The sequence below is a fragment of the Vulpes vulpes genome, chromosome 14 (assembly GCF_048418805.1).
Source record: "Vulpes vulpes isolate BD-2025 chromosome 14, VulVul3, whole genome shotgun sequence".
Lineage (NCBI taxonomy): Eukaryota > Metazoa > Chordata > Mammalia > Carnivora > Canidae > Vulpes > Vulpes vulpes.
The window spans coordinates 133,241,450-133,256,940 of record NC_132793.1 but is presented as its reverse complement, the minus strand read 5'-3'; the positions used below and the strand labels follow the sequence as shown (position 1 = coordinate 133,256,940).

Below are 15,491 nucleotides of genomic sequence, written 5' to 3'. Positions count from 1 at the left end.
AGAGCAAGGGCTACGGGATGGCAGGGCGGAGATTAAGAAGGCTCCATTGGGGAGACAGAACTTAATCTGCACTTTGAAGGAAAAGCAGATTATAGGAGATGGAAGATAGAAGAAACAACATCCTGGGCAAGGGAAGAGATGTGAGGAAAGGCCCGGCAATAGGATGAGTTGGGTGTGCACAAGAGATCAATGTTCTGCAGACATTTCAGGAAATGAGCCCCGAGAGCTAGGGAGAGGCGGCTCCGGAGGCTTCCCTGCAGGATGGCAATGCACACTGGGATGGATGCATTATTGCAGTAGAAGTACTCTGGACCTGGGGCACCTAGGTGGCTCAGTCCCTTAGGCATCTGACTCTTGATTTCAGCTCAGGTCATGATCTCAGGGGTCATGAGATCAAGCCCCGTGTTGAGCTCTGCGCTGGGCATGGAGTCTCCTTGATTTCCCCCCTCACTCTTCCTCTATCCCTTCCCTCCTTTCCTCCCCCCATGTACATTCTCTCTCTAAATAATAAAAAAAAAAAAGTACCCAAGCAAAGGACTCTTGCTTTCTACATGTCACACAGAATAGCAGGTGCCTCTTAACACGTATGTACATGTTATATACACGTGTGTGCACAAATAACAAGCATGTACACACGGTTATGTACACACACAGGGTACACAGGTATGTGCCCACGTATAGAAGTCTATGCATCCCTGAGCAAACATGTGCAAAGATACATGCATGGTCACACCTGTGTTCAGACCAAGGACCCATAGCCAATTGGTCAAATGAAAATTGACATCTGTGCTAACTCAGCTGGTCACATGGACCTTGCTTAGGTTCAGGATCTGCCCAGAGTTTTGTTAAAAAAACAATGCCCCTCATTCCTGACTTCTGGGAACCAGATTTATCTGGCCACAGCTGTTCCTCTCCAGACACCCACAGCTGTCTTCTTAGCAGACCCTGTCTGGCGGCTCACACTGCCAAGGCAACTCAACAGTCCATGGATAAAATCGAAGCTTCTTAATGAGCGGAGGAACTCAAGGATGTTGCTGTTGATGATGACGGTGGTAACCACGCCAACCATACCTTGAGCCCTCAAGCATTTACCACAGGTAATGGGCTGGATGCTTTGCAAGTCAGCATTAACCCACCATGTTCGCCAATCCTATGGGGTCAGTATAATCACCCCTTATCTTCAGGATAAGGAAACTGAGGCTCAGAAAGGCTAAGCAATGTTCACAAATGATGTCCTTGAGATTTGAACCCAAGTCTACAAGACTCCAAATCCCTTATCTTACCCTCTACAGGAATATGGGGATTTAGTATCTGGGTTCAATCTGAAAAAAACAAAATGAAACAAAACAACAACAACAAAGTGAAACTTTTCTGGAAAGGGAGGAACACCTAGAGCAATAATGGCAATGAGAGGCTACGCTCTCCGGAATTGATGGTGCCAATCCAGATGTTTGCACCTCCCACATTCCTCCCTCATCTCCGTACTCCACAAGCTTTATTGAACTCAGGCAGGCCTTCTGCTTGGTTGGCTTCGAGAACCAAATGCTCGTGAGCCTGTTGACAGACACCTTTGCCTGTCTCGGGGTTTGATGTAAATGATTATCTCTTCAGATGGGTATCAGCCTGGGCTCCACCTGCAGAAGGCTCTATCACCCCTGCCCCAAATCCCCACTTGAAGGCCTCCTATTCTCCCAATATTCTTTCCATGACCGAGATGAGACAGGTTATCTTAATCACAAACTATCTATCAAGCACACGGGCCCTGCTCCTGACTAATAAATTTCTCCTGCCAAGACAATGACTATTTTTACATTTCCGTAAACATGGCCACAATTTTTTTCCACTTTTCTAAATTTGCCAAGTGTGCATACTTGCTTCATTCCGATATGCCAATTCAAATCAATTTGTTTAATTTTTTTTCCTCCAGAAAGCTATTAAAGAAGCCAGAGAGCTTAGCTTAAGCTGCAGATTAATCCAACATAAAAGAAAAAGCCATTTGCATTCAAATGAGAGGAGCCACAAAAATGTCTCTATTCCACTTCACCCTAATTTTGAGCCTGCAGTCAACATTCTTCAGTGACTCCTGGGAGCCTCAGTTCCCAAATCTGTAAAATGGAGATGCGTTAAGTGTGGCGAAAGATAAAGAGGAGAAGGCTCACGAAGCACACAGCCTGGGCTGTCTGCTCAGAGGGCTCCTTGTGTCACACGTACACTCACATGGTCCATCAGGGCCATTCAGGATGATGGAACAGATAACGAAGCCGAGTGCATGAGTAATGCCATCCCGTCAACAACCCAGAAACCTCTGGGGCAATGTGGAAATGAGTTTCCTTGAGAAAATGCTAGCAATATGGACAACAGAGTCAAGAAAGAACAAGGCGCCAAGAAGTGGATCTTCCTCTACCCATTAAAGGACTCACAACGTTTTTCATAGGACTTACAGGTGAGTCAGGTCACGGAGGCCACGAAAGGCATTTCTTGAAATGGTTTCTATTTTGTTCCCTTCGATAAACCTAAAGAGAAGAGCAAATCATTCAGCTGGATTTTCTCTACTTAATATCTCTTAAAAAAAAAAAAAAAACAACGATACTCGGAACAAAACCTAAAAGCATGCATGAATTTAAAAAAATTCATCTCTGAGGATCAGGTCAGCTGCACCAGATGCCAAGTGGGAGCGGGGTTTGTGCGCAAGAATGCGTGCACACAAGGCCATGCTCTGCACTCCCTCCAGCAGCGGCATGGAAGTCTTCACATTCAGAGCTGGCAACGTGGGTCACAACATCTTGGGGGGGTGGGGGGGTGGGGCGTGCTGGAAAAAAGAATGCCCTGTACAAAGGCAAGAAATTCTTAAATCTCTGCAAGGCTGGAATGCCTCCAGACATCTTCCCCACTCCAACCTTCTTGCATTTCACAGCGCCCGGCTATTAATACTTTCATTAATATCATTGTCTCTTGAGGGGAGCCCATTGTTTTATATCTCGGTCTTAAAGTTCTTGTGGAGGGAGAATTCCATTAAGCTCAGCTTCTGGCAAACTTGACTTCAGCATGTCCTGCACGATCTAATCCTTGAACAAATGGGGAATGAGGCAGGGATTCTCGCAAGCCACTAGGAAAGAGGAAACATAATGAAGCTGAGCGTGGGCCAAACTTCTTGCTCTGTGTTAAACTGGCTTAGGGCTTGCACACAGGACCTTGCCGGGATAACTCTTGACCATGCTTTAAAGTCTTTATGGGAAATGCATGAAGGGAATGCGCTCCAACTCTTCCCTAGGACCGCAGGGAACTAAATTTTCGTTTACGGCATCCCATTACATCAAATGTAAGAGGGTCTCTCAGGAGGTTGTCCAAAGGAGAGGCTTTGCGACACGAGGCCATTCATTAGTGAAATGGTCCTTGATTCTTGGGCTGATGCCTGTTTTTGTTTTTGTTTTAATCAGGGGTCTGTTCAGCAACAGACTTCAGTACAGACAGATAAGCGAACTTCCCCTCAATAACCTTGGCAGTAAGATGAACCACTCACAGGAGAAAACCGATAGCTTTACATCTGCTACCTCCATCAGCCGTTCGTGGGCTTTGCTAGAACCTAGTTGGGCTTTAGCGCTGGAGTCGTAGCATATGGGCTTTCCGTATTCCGTATACTATCAGGCTGCTATGAAACTATACCTATTATGTGCCCTGGAGAAAAAAAAAATCCTTCAGAGACATCTTTCCTAAGGACATAGAATCAGCAGTTTTCTTAGACTCAGGATGTGTTTAGAATTCAAACATCTACCTGTTAACCTCAGATAAGAACGCAGAGACAAGGCTTTAAAAATCCCTCTGAATGCTAAGTAAGGAAATCCCATCTGATAGCAGGATTAATATTATTACAAAGTTACAAAAGACAAGGATGAAAGCATTTAAGGGGGGAAAAAAAGACATGAAGTGGGGGTGGGGAGAGGCAAATGGGAAACGAAATCAGAGCAAGGGCAAAGCTCATTGCTAGGGGAAAAAAAAAAACCCTGCAACATCTGAAAAAGGAAGAAAAAAAGAAAACAAAAAATAACCCTCTTCTTTTAAAGAAGAAAAAATAAAATTAGGCTCTCAGCAGCAGCTCACAGGAGATACTGCAAAGGGGAAATAGGATCGCCCAATTAAAAACGTGGAGGGTATCCCCATACAGGGAGACTTCTCTTAAAAATGAGTAACCCTCCGAATCCTTCAGCTTTATTTCTGGCCGATCAGCAAATCCATGCGTAGTTATGAGAGATAAAAATATCCAACGCAATTTCCAATTGTGCTTACTACACACCAAATTAAATGTCAGCAGAGAATGAATAGGCTATCTTTCCTTCTTTGTTTGCTTTCACCCGCTTTGTCTCCAACCTTCTCCTGTCCCAGCGTGTTTATACACAAGTAAACTATAAAAAGGTCAGTGCTGAAAAGAGAATGGGGTTTTCTCCATCTTCTCCACCCCTAAGCTCCCTAAGAGATGCCGTTCCTGCCTGGAAAGCAATACAGCAGTTCTGTGGACATACCAAATGCTCAGCAAAGGGACAAGGCACAGAACTTACAGGTACTCGAGATGGAAAAGTCCAGCAAAAGCATCATCCCGGATGACGGTGAACGAGTTAGAATTCAGCAATCTGGAAGCACAGGAGAGATTTCAGTGCAGAGATGTACATCTTGACTAACATAGGGAAACCCTTTCTGTTTCTCTCACTGTCTTTTGATCCAAGGCACACATGGGCTCTTCTCAGCCTACGGCTGGCTCATGCGGTGCACAGCCCAACTCACGGATGGCAAGTGGATTCCTCTGGGCTAGATTTTCTGGTCACCCCCACTGCTCCTCCCTTTCTTCCCGTGGGTCTCGGTAAATAAGACCTGCTAACTGTTATCTCAAAACATTCTAATGCTCAGCACAACTGAGCAGCCAGTGAATGATTCATCATGCACAAGCAATCATGGACTCAGAGATCTAAAAGGCCCTAATCCGACTCTTTCTTTTAGGGAAACTGGTGCCTAGAGAAGTTAAGTGACTTGACCAAAGTCACAAAGCTGAGACCAAAAAAATAAAAAATCCTTTCTTCTATATTATGCATTCCCGTGAGAAGTAATAAAAAAAAGTATAAGAAATGTTGAGAAGACTCTGTATCAGCACATAGGTTTCCATTAGGCACCACTTCAGTCTATTTGGTGAAATACCTAAAACTGTATTTCCAGCACAAAGAAAGTATATTTTAATAGAACCACAATTTCCAAGAGATCACAGACTTTAAAATGTTAAGTACAATGTTCTAAGTAAGGTCCATAACGTTCCAAGAACAAAAATATCAACATAAAGTCTATTTAGGATGAGAAGTGACCTCCCATAGGGTATTTCCTCATATTTTTCTGTAGTACATTGCTTATTTTTAATCTCATCTCAAGTCTGAGGAACAGAATAAACAGAATGAGCTATGTACTCATGACCTTGCCTATCACTGACTTGCTTTTGAAAACTGCTTTTTGGACATTTCTTTTCATCAGCAAACAATAACTGAACTGGGATACCAGGCATGACACGAGGACTCGCCAAGAGCGGCTGGACGCAGAGCAGTTACGAGTGTGGGTTAGAATTCTGGCTGAGGGCGGGCGGCGGGTAGGGGAGGGGGCTGTGTGGCTCAATCTGTTGGGCGGTTGAGCATCTGACTTTTGATTTCCTTGATTTCGTTCAGCTTTGGTCATGATCTCAGGGTCTTGAGATGGAGCCTCTCGGGGCTCCACGCTCAGCAGGGCATGCGCTTGAAATTATCTTTTTCCCTCTCCCTCTACCCCTCCCCCAACTCACGCTCTCTCTTTCTCTCTCTCTCAAATAAATAAATCTTTAAAAAAAAAAAAAAAGAATTCTGGCTGGGACTTTGCACAAGTTACTTAACTTCTCTGAGCCTTAATTTTCTTGTCTGCCAAAGGGAGAAATAAAAATGCTCTCGGGCTCCCTGCTTAGTAAGGAGCCTACTTCTCCCTCTCCCTCTGCTGTTCCCCGTTTGTGTTCTCTCTCTATCTCTGTGTCAAATAAATAAGTAAAATCTTTTTAAAAATGTATAGTGTGTTGTCCAATAGTTTCCATACTCGGTCAACTGAAAATACTTCTATTTCCAGAGATACATTAAGAGTCTAAAATGTAGGATTTCTTTTCACGTGAGGTGTTTGAGAAATACTTGATCTAGGTGAAATTCAGATGACCATTCAGTGTAATCCTGTCCCCAGTGACCAAACACGACTGTTGGGATCTATGATAAAGTCCTTGAGAAAACCTTTGTCAAAAAAAGGACAGAGACACTGAGCAAAGACCCTGAGACTCAGCTAGTGGGGACACCATGGGACAAGTTAACACCGAGAGTTTACTGGGGTATCTGAGGAAGGAGTGACGCCAAAGAGGCAGAGATTGCTCCTCCCAGGACTACACCTTGAGGGTGCCCGTTTTCAGAGAGAACTTGCCATACTCACAGCAGCTGCAGGGAAGGCAGATGGGAAAACATTCGGTCCTTGATTTCCAAAAATGTTCCATTTACCAGGCTCCTGGAGGCAAAAGAGAGCAAAAACAAGGCCTAGGGTTGTTTTTTGTTGTTATTTAGTTTTTAGAAGTGATTGCAGGATGGGCAACCGGTCTCATCCTCCACCTGTATTTCAAGCTCCTCCACTCAGGAACGAGGCTTTAAATAGTCAGCCAGGAGCTTCGCAGGGGTAGAAACGAGAACAGTCAAGCCATTTTCCAACGCACTGGATCAATATGAAAACTAGTCTGAATAATAGAAACCTTTGCCATCAGTCTAGCACCTTCCACAGACATTATCTCAGCAAGTTGAAATCAATCCCCTCGCTTCCTTTTCTTAACTACAGGAGGCCCTGGCTGAAAATGGATAATTAGTTCACCTCTGCCCATGATTCTGTTTGTGTAGACACAGCATTAATGTCAGCAGGGGAAACTCCCGGGTAGGATCAAGCATCCCCCTTGGGAGCACATCTCTGAAAGACACTCAGAGCGCTTCTGATTAAATGCACTGTGAAAGCCTTGGGGGAAAAACTCAAGAAACACCTGAACTTGAATGTGCCCTGGGAGGCAATGCCATCTGCCAGATAGAATGGTCAATGGGGGGGGGGGGGGCAAGCCATTGGACTCCTGTCACCCCCAGGCCCCCTGTCCTTTCTGGCCACCGCAGGACCTCAGCACATTAGTTCTAAATGATTTCTGTTAACATGCAGATCAATTAAGCAGCTGCTGTTCTAAAGGATTTAACAAGGGGAATTCTAATTTCTGGAATCCTCCACGACACTTGACTTAGCCACATTAGGAATCCAATAGGTCCTCTGTTCCTGCCGGCAGCCCCTCCTGAGTTTCTCTGAATGCACGGGGGACCCCCTTCAGCTCTGCACCTTGTCGGAGGTGGGAGGCAGGGCGGGGTAGCTCAAGGGACACGGGCCACTCCACCCTGGGACTCCCCGCCTCTGTGACTGAGCGAGCATGGGCCCGGCTCCCTGGCCTGGCAGAGGAAGTGCTTTCGGCCGCCAACACTTCCCAGCAGAACAGACAGGGCCCGGTCGCCCCCGGTCGCCCCCGGTCGCCCCTGGACTGCGGTTAGGAGGGCGGCAGTGGGGCTTGAGAGGCTGGGCCAGGGCAGGTTGAAAGCACCTCCTGGCAGGTGCAATTCCTCCAGGGCTGGAGAAGCAGCCAGCATCCTGCGCGGGGGGCAGGGGCCGAGAGGCCGCGCCGCCCTGCAGCCCCGAGCCCCGCCAGGCGCGTGCTGCCCCTCGCAGGCCGCACGGGGTGGCCCCACTGGCAGGGCTGCGAGCCTCTCCTCGGCTCTTCCCTACCTGCAGCGCGGGCGGTCCGGGGAGGCCAGGGGGCGGCCAGCCTCGCCCCGCGGCCCCGCGGCCCCGCACACCCGCCCCTGCTCTCAAACTTTAACGCACCCCGGGTCCCCTGGGGCGCCACGCGCGCCCGCGGGTCTGCATCGGCGCGAGCCTCCGCACCGCGGGACGGGGCCGTCCGGGGCAGGTGGCCCGCGGGCCACACTCCGGGAGCGCGGCCGCAGGGGCCCGCCGGGGCTCCCCCACCCCCCACCCCCCGGCCCCGAGGCTCCACCCCGTCCCGGAGCGCGCGCCCGCTCCCCTGCGCCGGGAGGAGGCCGGGCGGCCGCGGGGGGTCGCGCGGGCGGCGGGGGCGGCGGGGGCGGCGGGGGCGGCGGGGCCGCAGCACTCACAGGGAGCTGATGTCGCCCGGCACGGTCCTGGGCACCCACGAGGAGCCCACGCAGATGATGGACTCCTTGGTGCAGCTGCAAGTGGCGGGGCAGCGCGCCAGCCGCCTCACCTGCGCGCCCGGACGCACGAGGCTCGCGGCGCCCAGCAGCAGCAGCAGCAGCCGCCCGCGCCCCGCCCGCCCGGCCCGCCGCAGCGCCATGCCCGCCGCCCCGGCCCCGGCCCCGGCCCCGGCCCCCGCCCCGGCCCCTGCCCCTGCCCCAGCCCCGCCGCCGCCGAGGGCCCGGGCGCCGCGGGACTGCCAGGCCGAGCGCACCCGAGAGCCGCGCGCCGGCCCCGCGCCCGCCCCCCGCGCCCCCGCCCCGCCCCCGCCCCGCCGCGCCGCGCCGCGCCCGCCTGACATCAGCGCCCCCGCCCGCCCGCCCGGCCAATGACTACGGCGGGCCCCCCCCCCCCCCCCGCCCCGAGCGCCCCGGACCCGCCCGGAGCCGGCCGCGGGGGAAAAGTTGGGCGACCTCGGCGGAGGGGCCGCCCCGGCCCGGGACCCCCGCGCCCCTCCCCGCCCCTCCCCGCCCTGGCCCGGGGCTCCGAGCGCGCGGGAGGCGGCGGCTGCCTCCGCCGGGACCTGGGGCGCCCCCCGCCCCCCCCAAAAAGTAGACCCAGGAGCGGGGAGCTGGCGGGGCTGCGGCTGCTCGGGAGGACCCGTGGCGACCGGGCTTCGCGGGGGACTCGGGAGTTCGCGGGTGACCCGGGTCAGCCCCCGCCCCCCCCCGCCGAGGGGATGGGGCAGAAACGCGGCTCGGCGGTGCCCGCTGCGGGGGGGGCGCTGGCCCCAGAGCTCCAGAGCCGCCCCCTGCTCGCTGCGGGCCCCCGGGCCGTGCCCCCACCCCAGGGACCGTACCCCCCGGGCCTGCTGCCTCTCCCCCTCCGCTAGCCTGCCGCGGGGGGCCCGGCCATCTCCCCAATTCACCGATGGGGAAACCGAGGCCCAGGAAAGGCCCGTCGCGGGCCGGCGGGGGGGGGAGCGCAGGGACTGGGACCGCCCCCCCCCCCCCCCCTGCGCGCCGCGCCCTTCACGCGCTGAGCTGGGGTCTTCCCGCAAGGCGGTGCGTACTGGGGGAAGCAAAGAAAACGGCCAAAGAAGGACCAAAAACAAGGGCCAAGAGCCCAAACTGCTCAGGCGACAGGATCAAGGGCACCATCCAGGCTACTAACCCGGAGGAAAATCATTTTTGTACGTTAAGGTGCACCCAGAGGGGCGCCTCTTGGTTTGCGCTCAGGTTCTGATCTCAGGGTTCAAGGACGGGGCCCTGGATCCGGCTCAGTGCGGGTGTGGAGCCTGCTTCAGATGCTCCTGCTCCCTCTGCACCCCCCCCCACCCAAATAAAATTAAATTTAAAAATCTTAAAAAAAAAAAAAAAAAAAAAAAGCAGCAGCAGCAGCATACCCAGAAGAGGTAGCGCCTGCTAGAAAAGGTTATTACCATTGGAATCATCAGTTATCACTGTCTCTTGAACATTTGGAGCACAAATTGGGCTGGCCACCGTGGGAGGGGACGAGGGGACAGGCCAGAGGGATCCTCAGGGAGCTTGAAGTCCAGCTGGGCAGATGGCCCTAAAGAAGTGACACCACGTGGTCCGTGGGGTTACTGTCCCAGCAAAAGCGACTCAGGAACTGGAAGCGACCTTGTTATAGGTGACCTGGCAGAGGGAGTTGGACACTCATTGCAGGGCACTGCTTATCTGGCCCCAGCAGCCACGGCAACCAGCCTACACGCAGCATCATCTAATTCCCGCATCTCCTCCGGGAAGGGGCTCTCCCCCATTTTATAGATGGGAAACCTGAACCCAGAGATGTTCTTTCTGGCCCAAGGTCACACAGGACACCAGCAGGAGGACCCTGCTCCAGGCCCCGCGCTGTGTCGGGCCCTCACTGCTGTGGTGGCAGGCATCCCACAGACGCTCTACCCGCCGGCCCAGCCTGGTGCTGGGGGCTGAGGACACAGACACTCGGGAGGGCCACAGGCGCGAGGACCCACCCCGGGATGTGTGTCCTGCCCGTCAGAGACACCTGCCTCAGGAGGGTTGGGCTGCTGCTTTATGGAAAGGAGGGGCGAGTGCCTTCCTGCTGCCCCAGGCAAAGAAACTGGTTCTCAGCCCTGGGGGTGCAGTGAGGGGGAGAGGGTAGAGAAGGAAAAGCCCCTGTCCCCAGAGCTAGACAAGTCTGGGTTCACATCCCAGCCTGCCGCTCACCGGCTGTAACTGGAGGCAAGTTACAGCCTCCCCAAGCCTCGGTTTCCTCACCTGTAGAATGGGAGCTGGTCGTAACCACCCTTGGGAGTGAACCGCGGTCAAAAATGTAAGGCACCCGGGACACCCGAGGGGCTCAGTGGCAGAGCATCTGCCTTTGGCTCCGGGTGTGATCCCAGGGCCCGGGATCGAGTCCCTCATCCGGTTCCCTGCAGGGAGCCTGCTTCTCCCTCTGCCTGTGTCTCTCATGAATAAATAAATAAAATCTTTTAAAAAAATGTAAAGCACCCAGTGCCACACCGAGGTACTGGGTATTTGTCCCCGGGGTCTATGTGATATTGTGGGTGGGGCAATTCTCACCCAAACCCTGGGACTGGAGGGATGGAGGCCAAGAGGGGCTCTAAAAGGAGATGAATTTTCCTAACTTTTGTGCCTCCATTTTCTTCAAGGACAAGGACACAGTCTAGCACAGTGGTTCTCAATCAGCGGTGACACCTGGCAGTGTCTGGAGACATTCTGGGTTGTCACGGTGGGGTGGGTGTGACTGGCAGCTAATGGGTAGAGGCCAGAGATACTATCAAACATCCCGCAGTGCACAGCAAAGAATGATCCAGGCCAAAATGGTCCTGGTACCCAGGTGGAGCCACCCTCACCTAGTGCCCCAGAAAGACCCTTGGCATGAGGAATTCTGGAAAGACAGATTCTAGGCCTGGCCTCTCTATTCATAAGCAAGCCTTGGTTCTTATGGGTCCCATCTCCAGCCTCTATCTTTTCATCTGTAAAATGGGGATAATGAGACCCCAGTCTGTCTTTCCTACGTGAATGTGGCGTACCACCGTCATTACCGTCCTTACGCTCCCTAACCTGAAAAACCAGGAGGTTCCTGATAGGGAGAGTGCAGAGAGAAGCCCCGGGTAGCAGAGCTGGCAGGGGTGGAATTTGTTTCGGCTCCGGTAGAGACACCAAGTGAAAGCTTGTAAATTATAAGGTGCAGTTTATAAATTAAGATATAAAAATGGAAATGCAGATTACTTTGGTTTGGTTCCAAGATCTTCAGTGGTTAAAAACAAAACAAAACAAAAAAACCTTAATAGACCATCCGAGAGACACAATCTGTTTCCAGGAAATAGCAAGAGTTTTTCAAAATGTAGAAATCCTTGTTCAGATGTACACTTACTCCAGCTGCGCCTCCGTGACACGAGCAGGCGTTCCTACGGGGCCGGGTGGCAGGTGCAGGCAGCCCCAGCGTCCTTCACTCATCCCCCTTCTCATTCAACCACCCGGCAGTTCCTCTGGTCCACGTTGATGGAAACCCACGAGCTGCTGGGTTGGAGGTAGGCGTGAAGCCGGAGAAATGTCAAGAACGCGTCCCAGGTTTTAGCTTGGACCCGTGGCGGGTGGAGGCACCACTTCCTGAGACGAGGAAGCCGAGAGGAGAGAGCTTGGCTGGGAGAGGACATCAGCAGTTTGGTGTTGGAGATGTTGACTCTGAGATGTCCAGGGGGCACCCACGCGTGGCTGAGTTGGCAGCTAAGCGACCAGCGGGGACGGCAAGGACGGGACAGGGGCTCGGGTGGGAAATCTTCACACCCCGGATGAAACCTCAGTAAGCCGTCAACGTAAAGTTGGTTGATTTAATGAATGAATGAGTGAATGAATGACAGTGTGAACATAGAGACAGTAAAGAGAGCATCTCTCTCAGGTGCAGCCAGCAAGGAGCACTAGAACCTCTTACAGAGGAGTGTGAATCTAAGAATATCACAGTCTGGGCATCTGTTTTTAGACCAAAAATAATCTTCAAATCCTAAAGCCAAACTGGAAATCTTGTAAGGATCTCAGGGACCTCATCGGGCTTCTGATCCCCCTCCCCGATTTCCAACCACGCTCCACCTCCACCCCCAGCCCGTCTACTCCTCAGGGCTGTAGGCTGTGGAGAGGCTTCCCTAATGTCAAGCTCTCGCTCTGAGGCTTGCTGTCACAACCGAAGAAAAATTATTCATCCAAACCTCAAAAGCACTTGGTTTCAATGGCCACAAATTGGATTCCCTAGAGTAAAAAATATAAAACATCTCGTCCGTTTTTTTTTAATCAAAGTGTGTGCCAATCCCTCTCTGACCACATCGCCCCAATATGCCACTCTTGTGGTTGGCCGCTGGTCAAATGTGGATGCCATTTGTGCCTTCCGTCATCTCCTTTCTTCATAAACTCAGTGGGTATTACGAGTGTGGAACTCATTCCAAATTTGCCCCGGCCTGGCTTCTTCAATCCAGGCATGTTCTCGAAGGGCCGTCTGCAGCTGTCTCATGCAGTTTCCTAAATCAGCCGATAAAACGTCCTAAGGCCCCTGGCCATGGTTTCTGGTGACCCTCGCCACCACCGGTGTGGGATATTTCTCACCCAGCATCGGCTGTCCCTGCTCATGACAGTAGGTCACAATTTTGCTTTGGAGGGAATGGGTCCTTCTCAACATTCAAACCGTGTGGCTTATTTGATGAACACTTCCATCTCCTGTTGCACATATCAAGAGGAGAGCTTTCCAGAACATTCCATCCTCCCAGCCTCAGTGACTGGCGTAGCGAAGAACACATCACCCAGCTGGAGCAATCAGGGCTTTTGCTTGAAATATCGAGAAACAGGCTCGCGTTCCCACTGGTCTAGGAGTTGTGGTCACATGAGCCTGAGAACACGCATATCCTAAGAAAGGTGTCCACCTGAGAGAAAGATCTCGATGGCATTGGCTGGGCTTTGGATCAAACCATCCCAGTCAACTCTTCAGTGATGTGGGACTCTAGACTCCCTCATTTGCTCAATTAGCCAAGTATGGGTTTCGCTCTGTTGCAAACAAACAAATCTTAACCAGGACATTCAGACATCGGGCAACACGCAGGGACTCTAAAATGAAATTAGGAAGCAGGTAAAACTCCACGTCCCCAGCTGTGCCCCTCAATGCTCTTTGCCCTCATTCCCCAACTTTGTGATTTCCTTTTTCTTTTCTTTTTCAAGGAAAATTTTTAATTTTTGCATTTTGGGGGGAGGGTCATTTTTCTTCTTGATCAATACTGCCAGAGTTTTGTCCATTTTATTGGTTTTCTAATAACTGTTTTATTCGTTATTAGGAACCAAGTTATGCCTGTGTTGATTTTCTGTACTCTGTCTTTGTTTTCTCCCTCATTACTGTATGCTCTCATCTTCATCATGTGTTCTTCTACTAATTCTGAAATGTTGCGCTCTTAAAAAAAAAAAAAAGTTAATCAGTTAGAGTAACTTTATTTAAAGAGTCACTCTGTATGGGATCCCTGGGTGGCGCAGCGGTTTGGCGCCTGCCTTTGGCCCAGGGCACGATCCTGGAGACCCGGGATCGAATCCCACATCAGGCTCCCGGTGCATGGAGCCTGCTTCTCCCTCTGCCTGTGTCTCTGCCTCTCTCTCCACCTGTGTCTCTGCCTCTCTCTCTCTCTTTGTGACTATCATAAATAAATAAAAATTTAAAAAAAAAAAAAAAAAAAAAAAGAGTCACTCTGTGAGAGTCACTTGTATGGGCACCAGTGTGCCCGAGTCCATCTCCCACTCCCCACCCCACCCCCAATTCTTGGGCCTTCAGACAAAGCTGAATTACACTAACAGTTTTCCTGGGTCTCCAGCTTGCAGATCATGGGACTTCCCAGCCTCCCAAACTGCGTCAGCCAATTTCTATAATAAATCTTCTCATACATATCTTATTGGTTCTGTTTCTCTGGAGAATGCTGACTAATGCATCTCTTTATTTATATTTACAAGACAGACTGCCTGAAGCTCCGTTTCTAGTTCCAGGAGCGTGTGCCCATCTTTGAGCTGGGCTGAGTTGATTAGAAGTACGTCTGTGAGTCAGAGACCGTGGGTCTGTGAATGAAGTCCATCCCCCTAAGACAAAGACTGTTTTCTGTGTAACAAACTTCCACAATCTCAAATATATAAGTCAGTATAATAATTTTATGGGAAATCTCTTTGCTCTTCTTAACGAACAGATTGAGACAGAAACTCTAAGAGGACAAGTTACCAAATGAGTAGAGATTTAACTAAAATGCATAATAATGGGTCTGTAAATATCCTCTAAGCTCTTCTGTTATCCATAAACAATGGTTAATTCAAGGCTTTGCATTCTCAGAGGATATATATCCTCTCAAGATTCCTGCTTTTGAAGCCTGTGGCCTCTGATCTCAACTTAATGTTCATCAAGGCTAAATTAAGGGTATTTGGGGCTTATAATTTTACCTTTCTATAGCATCTGAGTTATTCTGTGATCTTAGGCCTCTCTGCTCAGCTGACCCCAGCTCATGTTGAAATGTGTTCTGAACCAAGTATCTGAAATGTATCCACATTTGATCCCCATGGCTGTTTATCTGTTGGCCTGCCAACCCCAGGGACCTCCGTGTTTGAGCATAGCTCTCAGACGTAAGCTAAACACCAAGGGGGAAATTTTAAACAGAATCTCTAAAGTCAGAAATGAACTGTCTTCCTCTGCTACCTATGGGCCTCCCTATGAGCCTCCTCTTCACCCCACCCATGTCTTCCAGGAAGAGCTGTTCTGAAGAAAAGTGTCCAGAACTCCCCCTCAGAGCCCTCCCAATGCCTTCCTTTCCTGTACTCTTCAGAATCTGGTGCTAAGAAGCGCCGAGACAGCGGAGGCATCATGGAATGTGTTCTTTGAGGGCCTGATTTGAATCCCAGCTTCACTATTTATCACCAATGAGACCTTGTCAGGTCATCTTCGAGGGGCCTTATTGCCTCTCTGTAAATGGGAGAGGACAATGCCCATCACCCTGGGTTGCTTGACTAATGAAATCAGTTGAAGGATGTGAAAATTCTTCCAAGTAGTACAAGTTAGTTAATTAAGTTGTTCACGGAGGACCACAAATCACTGTAGCTATAGACACAGCTATGGAAATAGATTCTCCTCAAGAAGTTTAAAATGTAGGAAATAAGACATTTCTATGTCAAAGTAGCCTGCTAGGACCTCCAAAGTGTCTTGGTTCTTCCCCAACA

At 51.0% G+C, this 15,491-nt stretch overlaps 1 protein-coding gene across 1 annotated transcript in view; it reads right to left on the bottom strand.

Moving 5' to 3' along the window:
• LGI2 (leucine rich repeat LGI family member 2) overlaps positions 1 to 8,449 on the bottom strand; it is a 32,063-nt gene extending 23,614 nt beyond the window's left edge. Inside the window, exons 1-4 of the mRNA XM_072737977.1 lie at positions 8,223 to 8,449; positions 6,469 to 6,540; positions 4,554 to 4,625; positions 2,442 to 2,513 (exon numbers count right to left, since the gene is read on the bottom strand). Of these exons, the coding sequence (XP_072594078.1) occupies positions 2,442 to 2,513; positions 4,554 to 4,625; positions 6,469 to 6,540; positions 8,223 to 8,422 (416 nt within the window). The 5' untranslated portion in view covers positions 8,423 to 8,449. The remainder of the gene's footprint in view (positions 1 to 2,441; positions 2,514 to 4,553; positions 4,626 to 6,468; positions 6,541 to 8,222) is intronic.
• Positions 8,450 to 15,491: the final 7,042 nt, after the last annotated feature.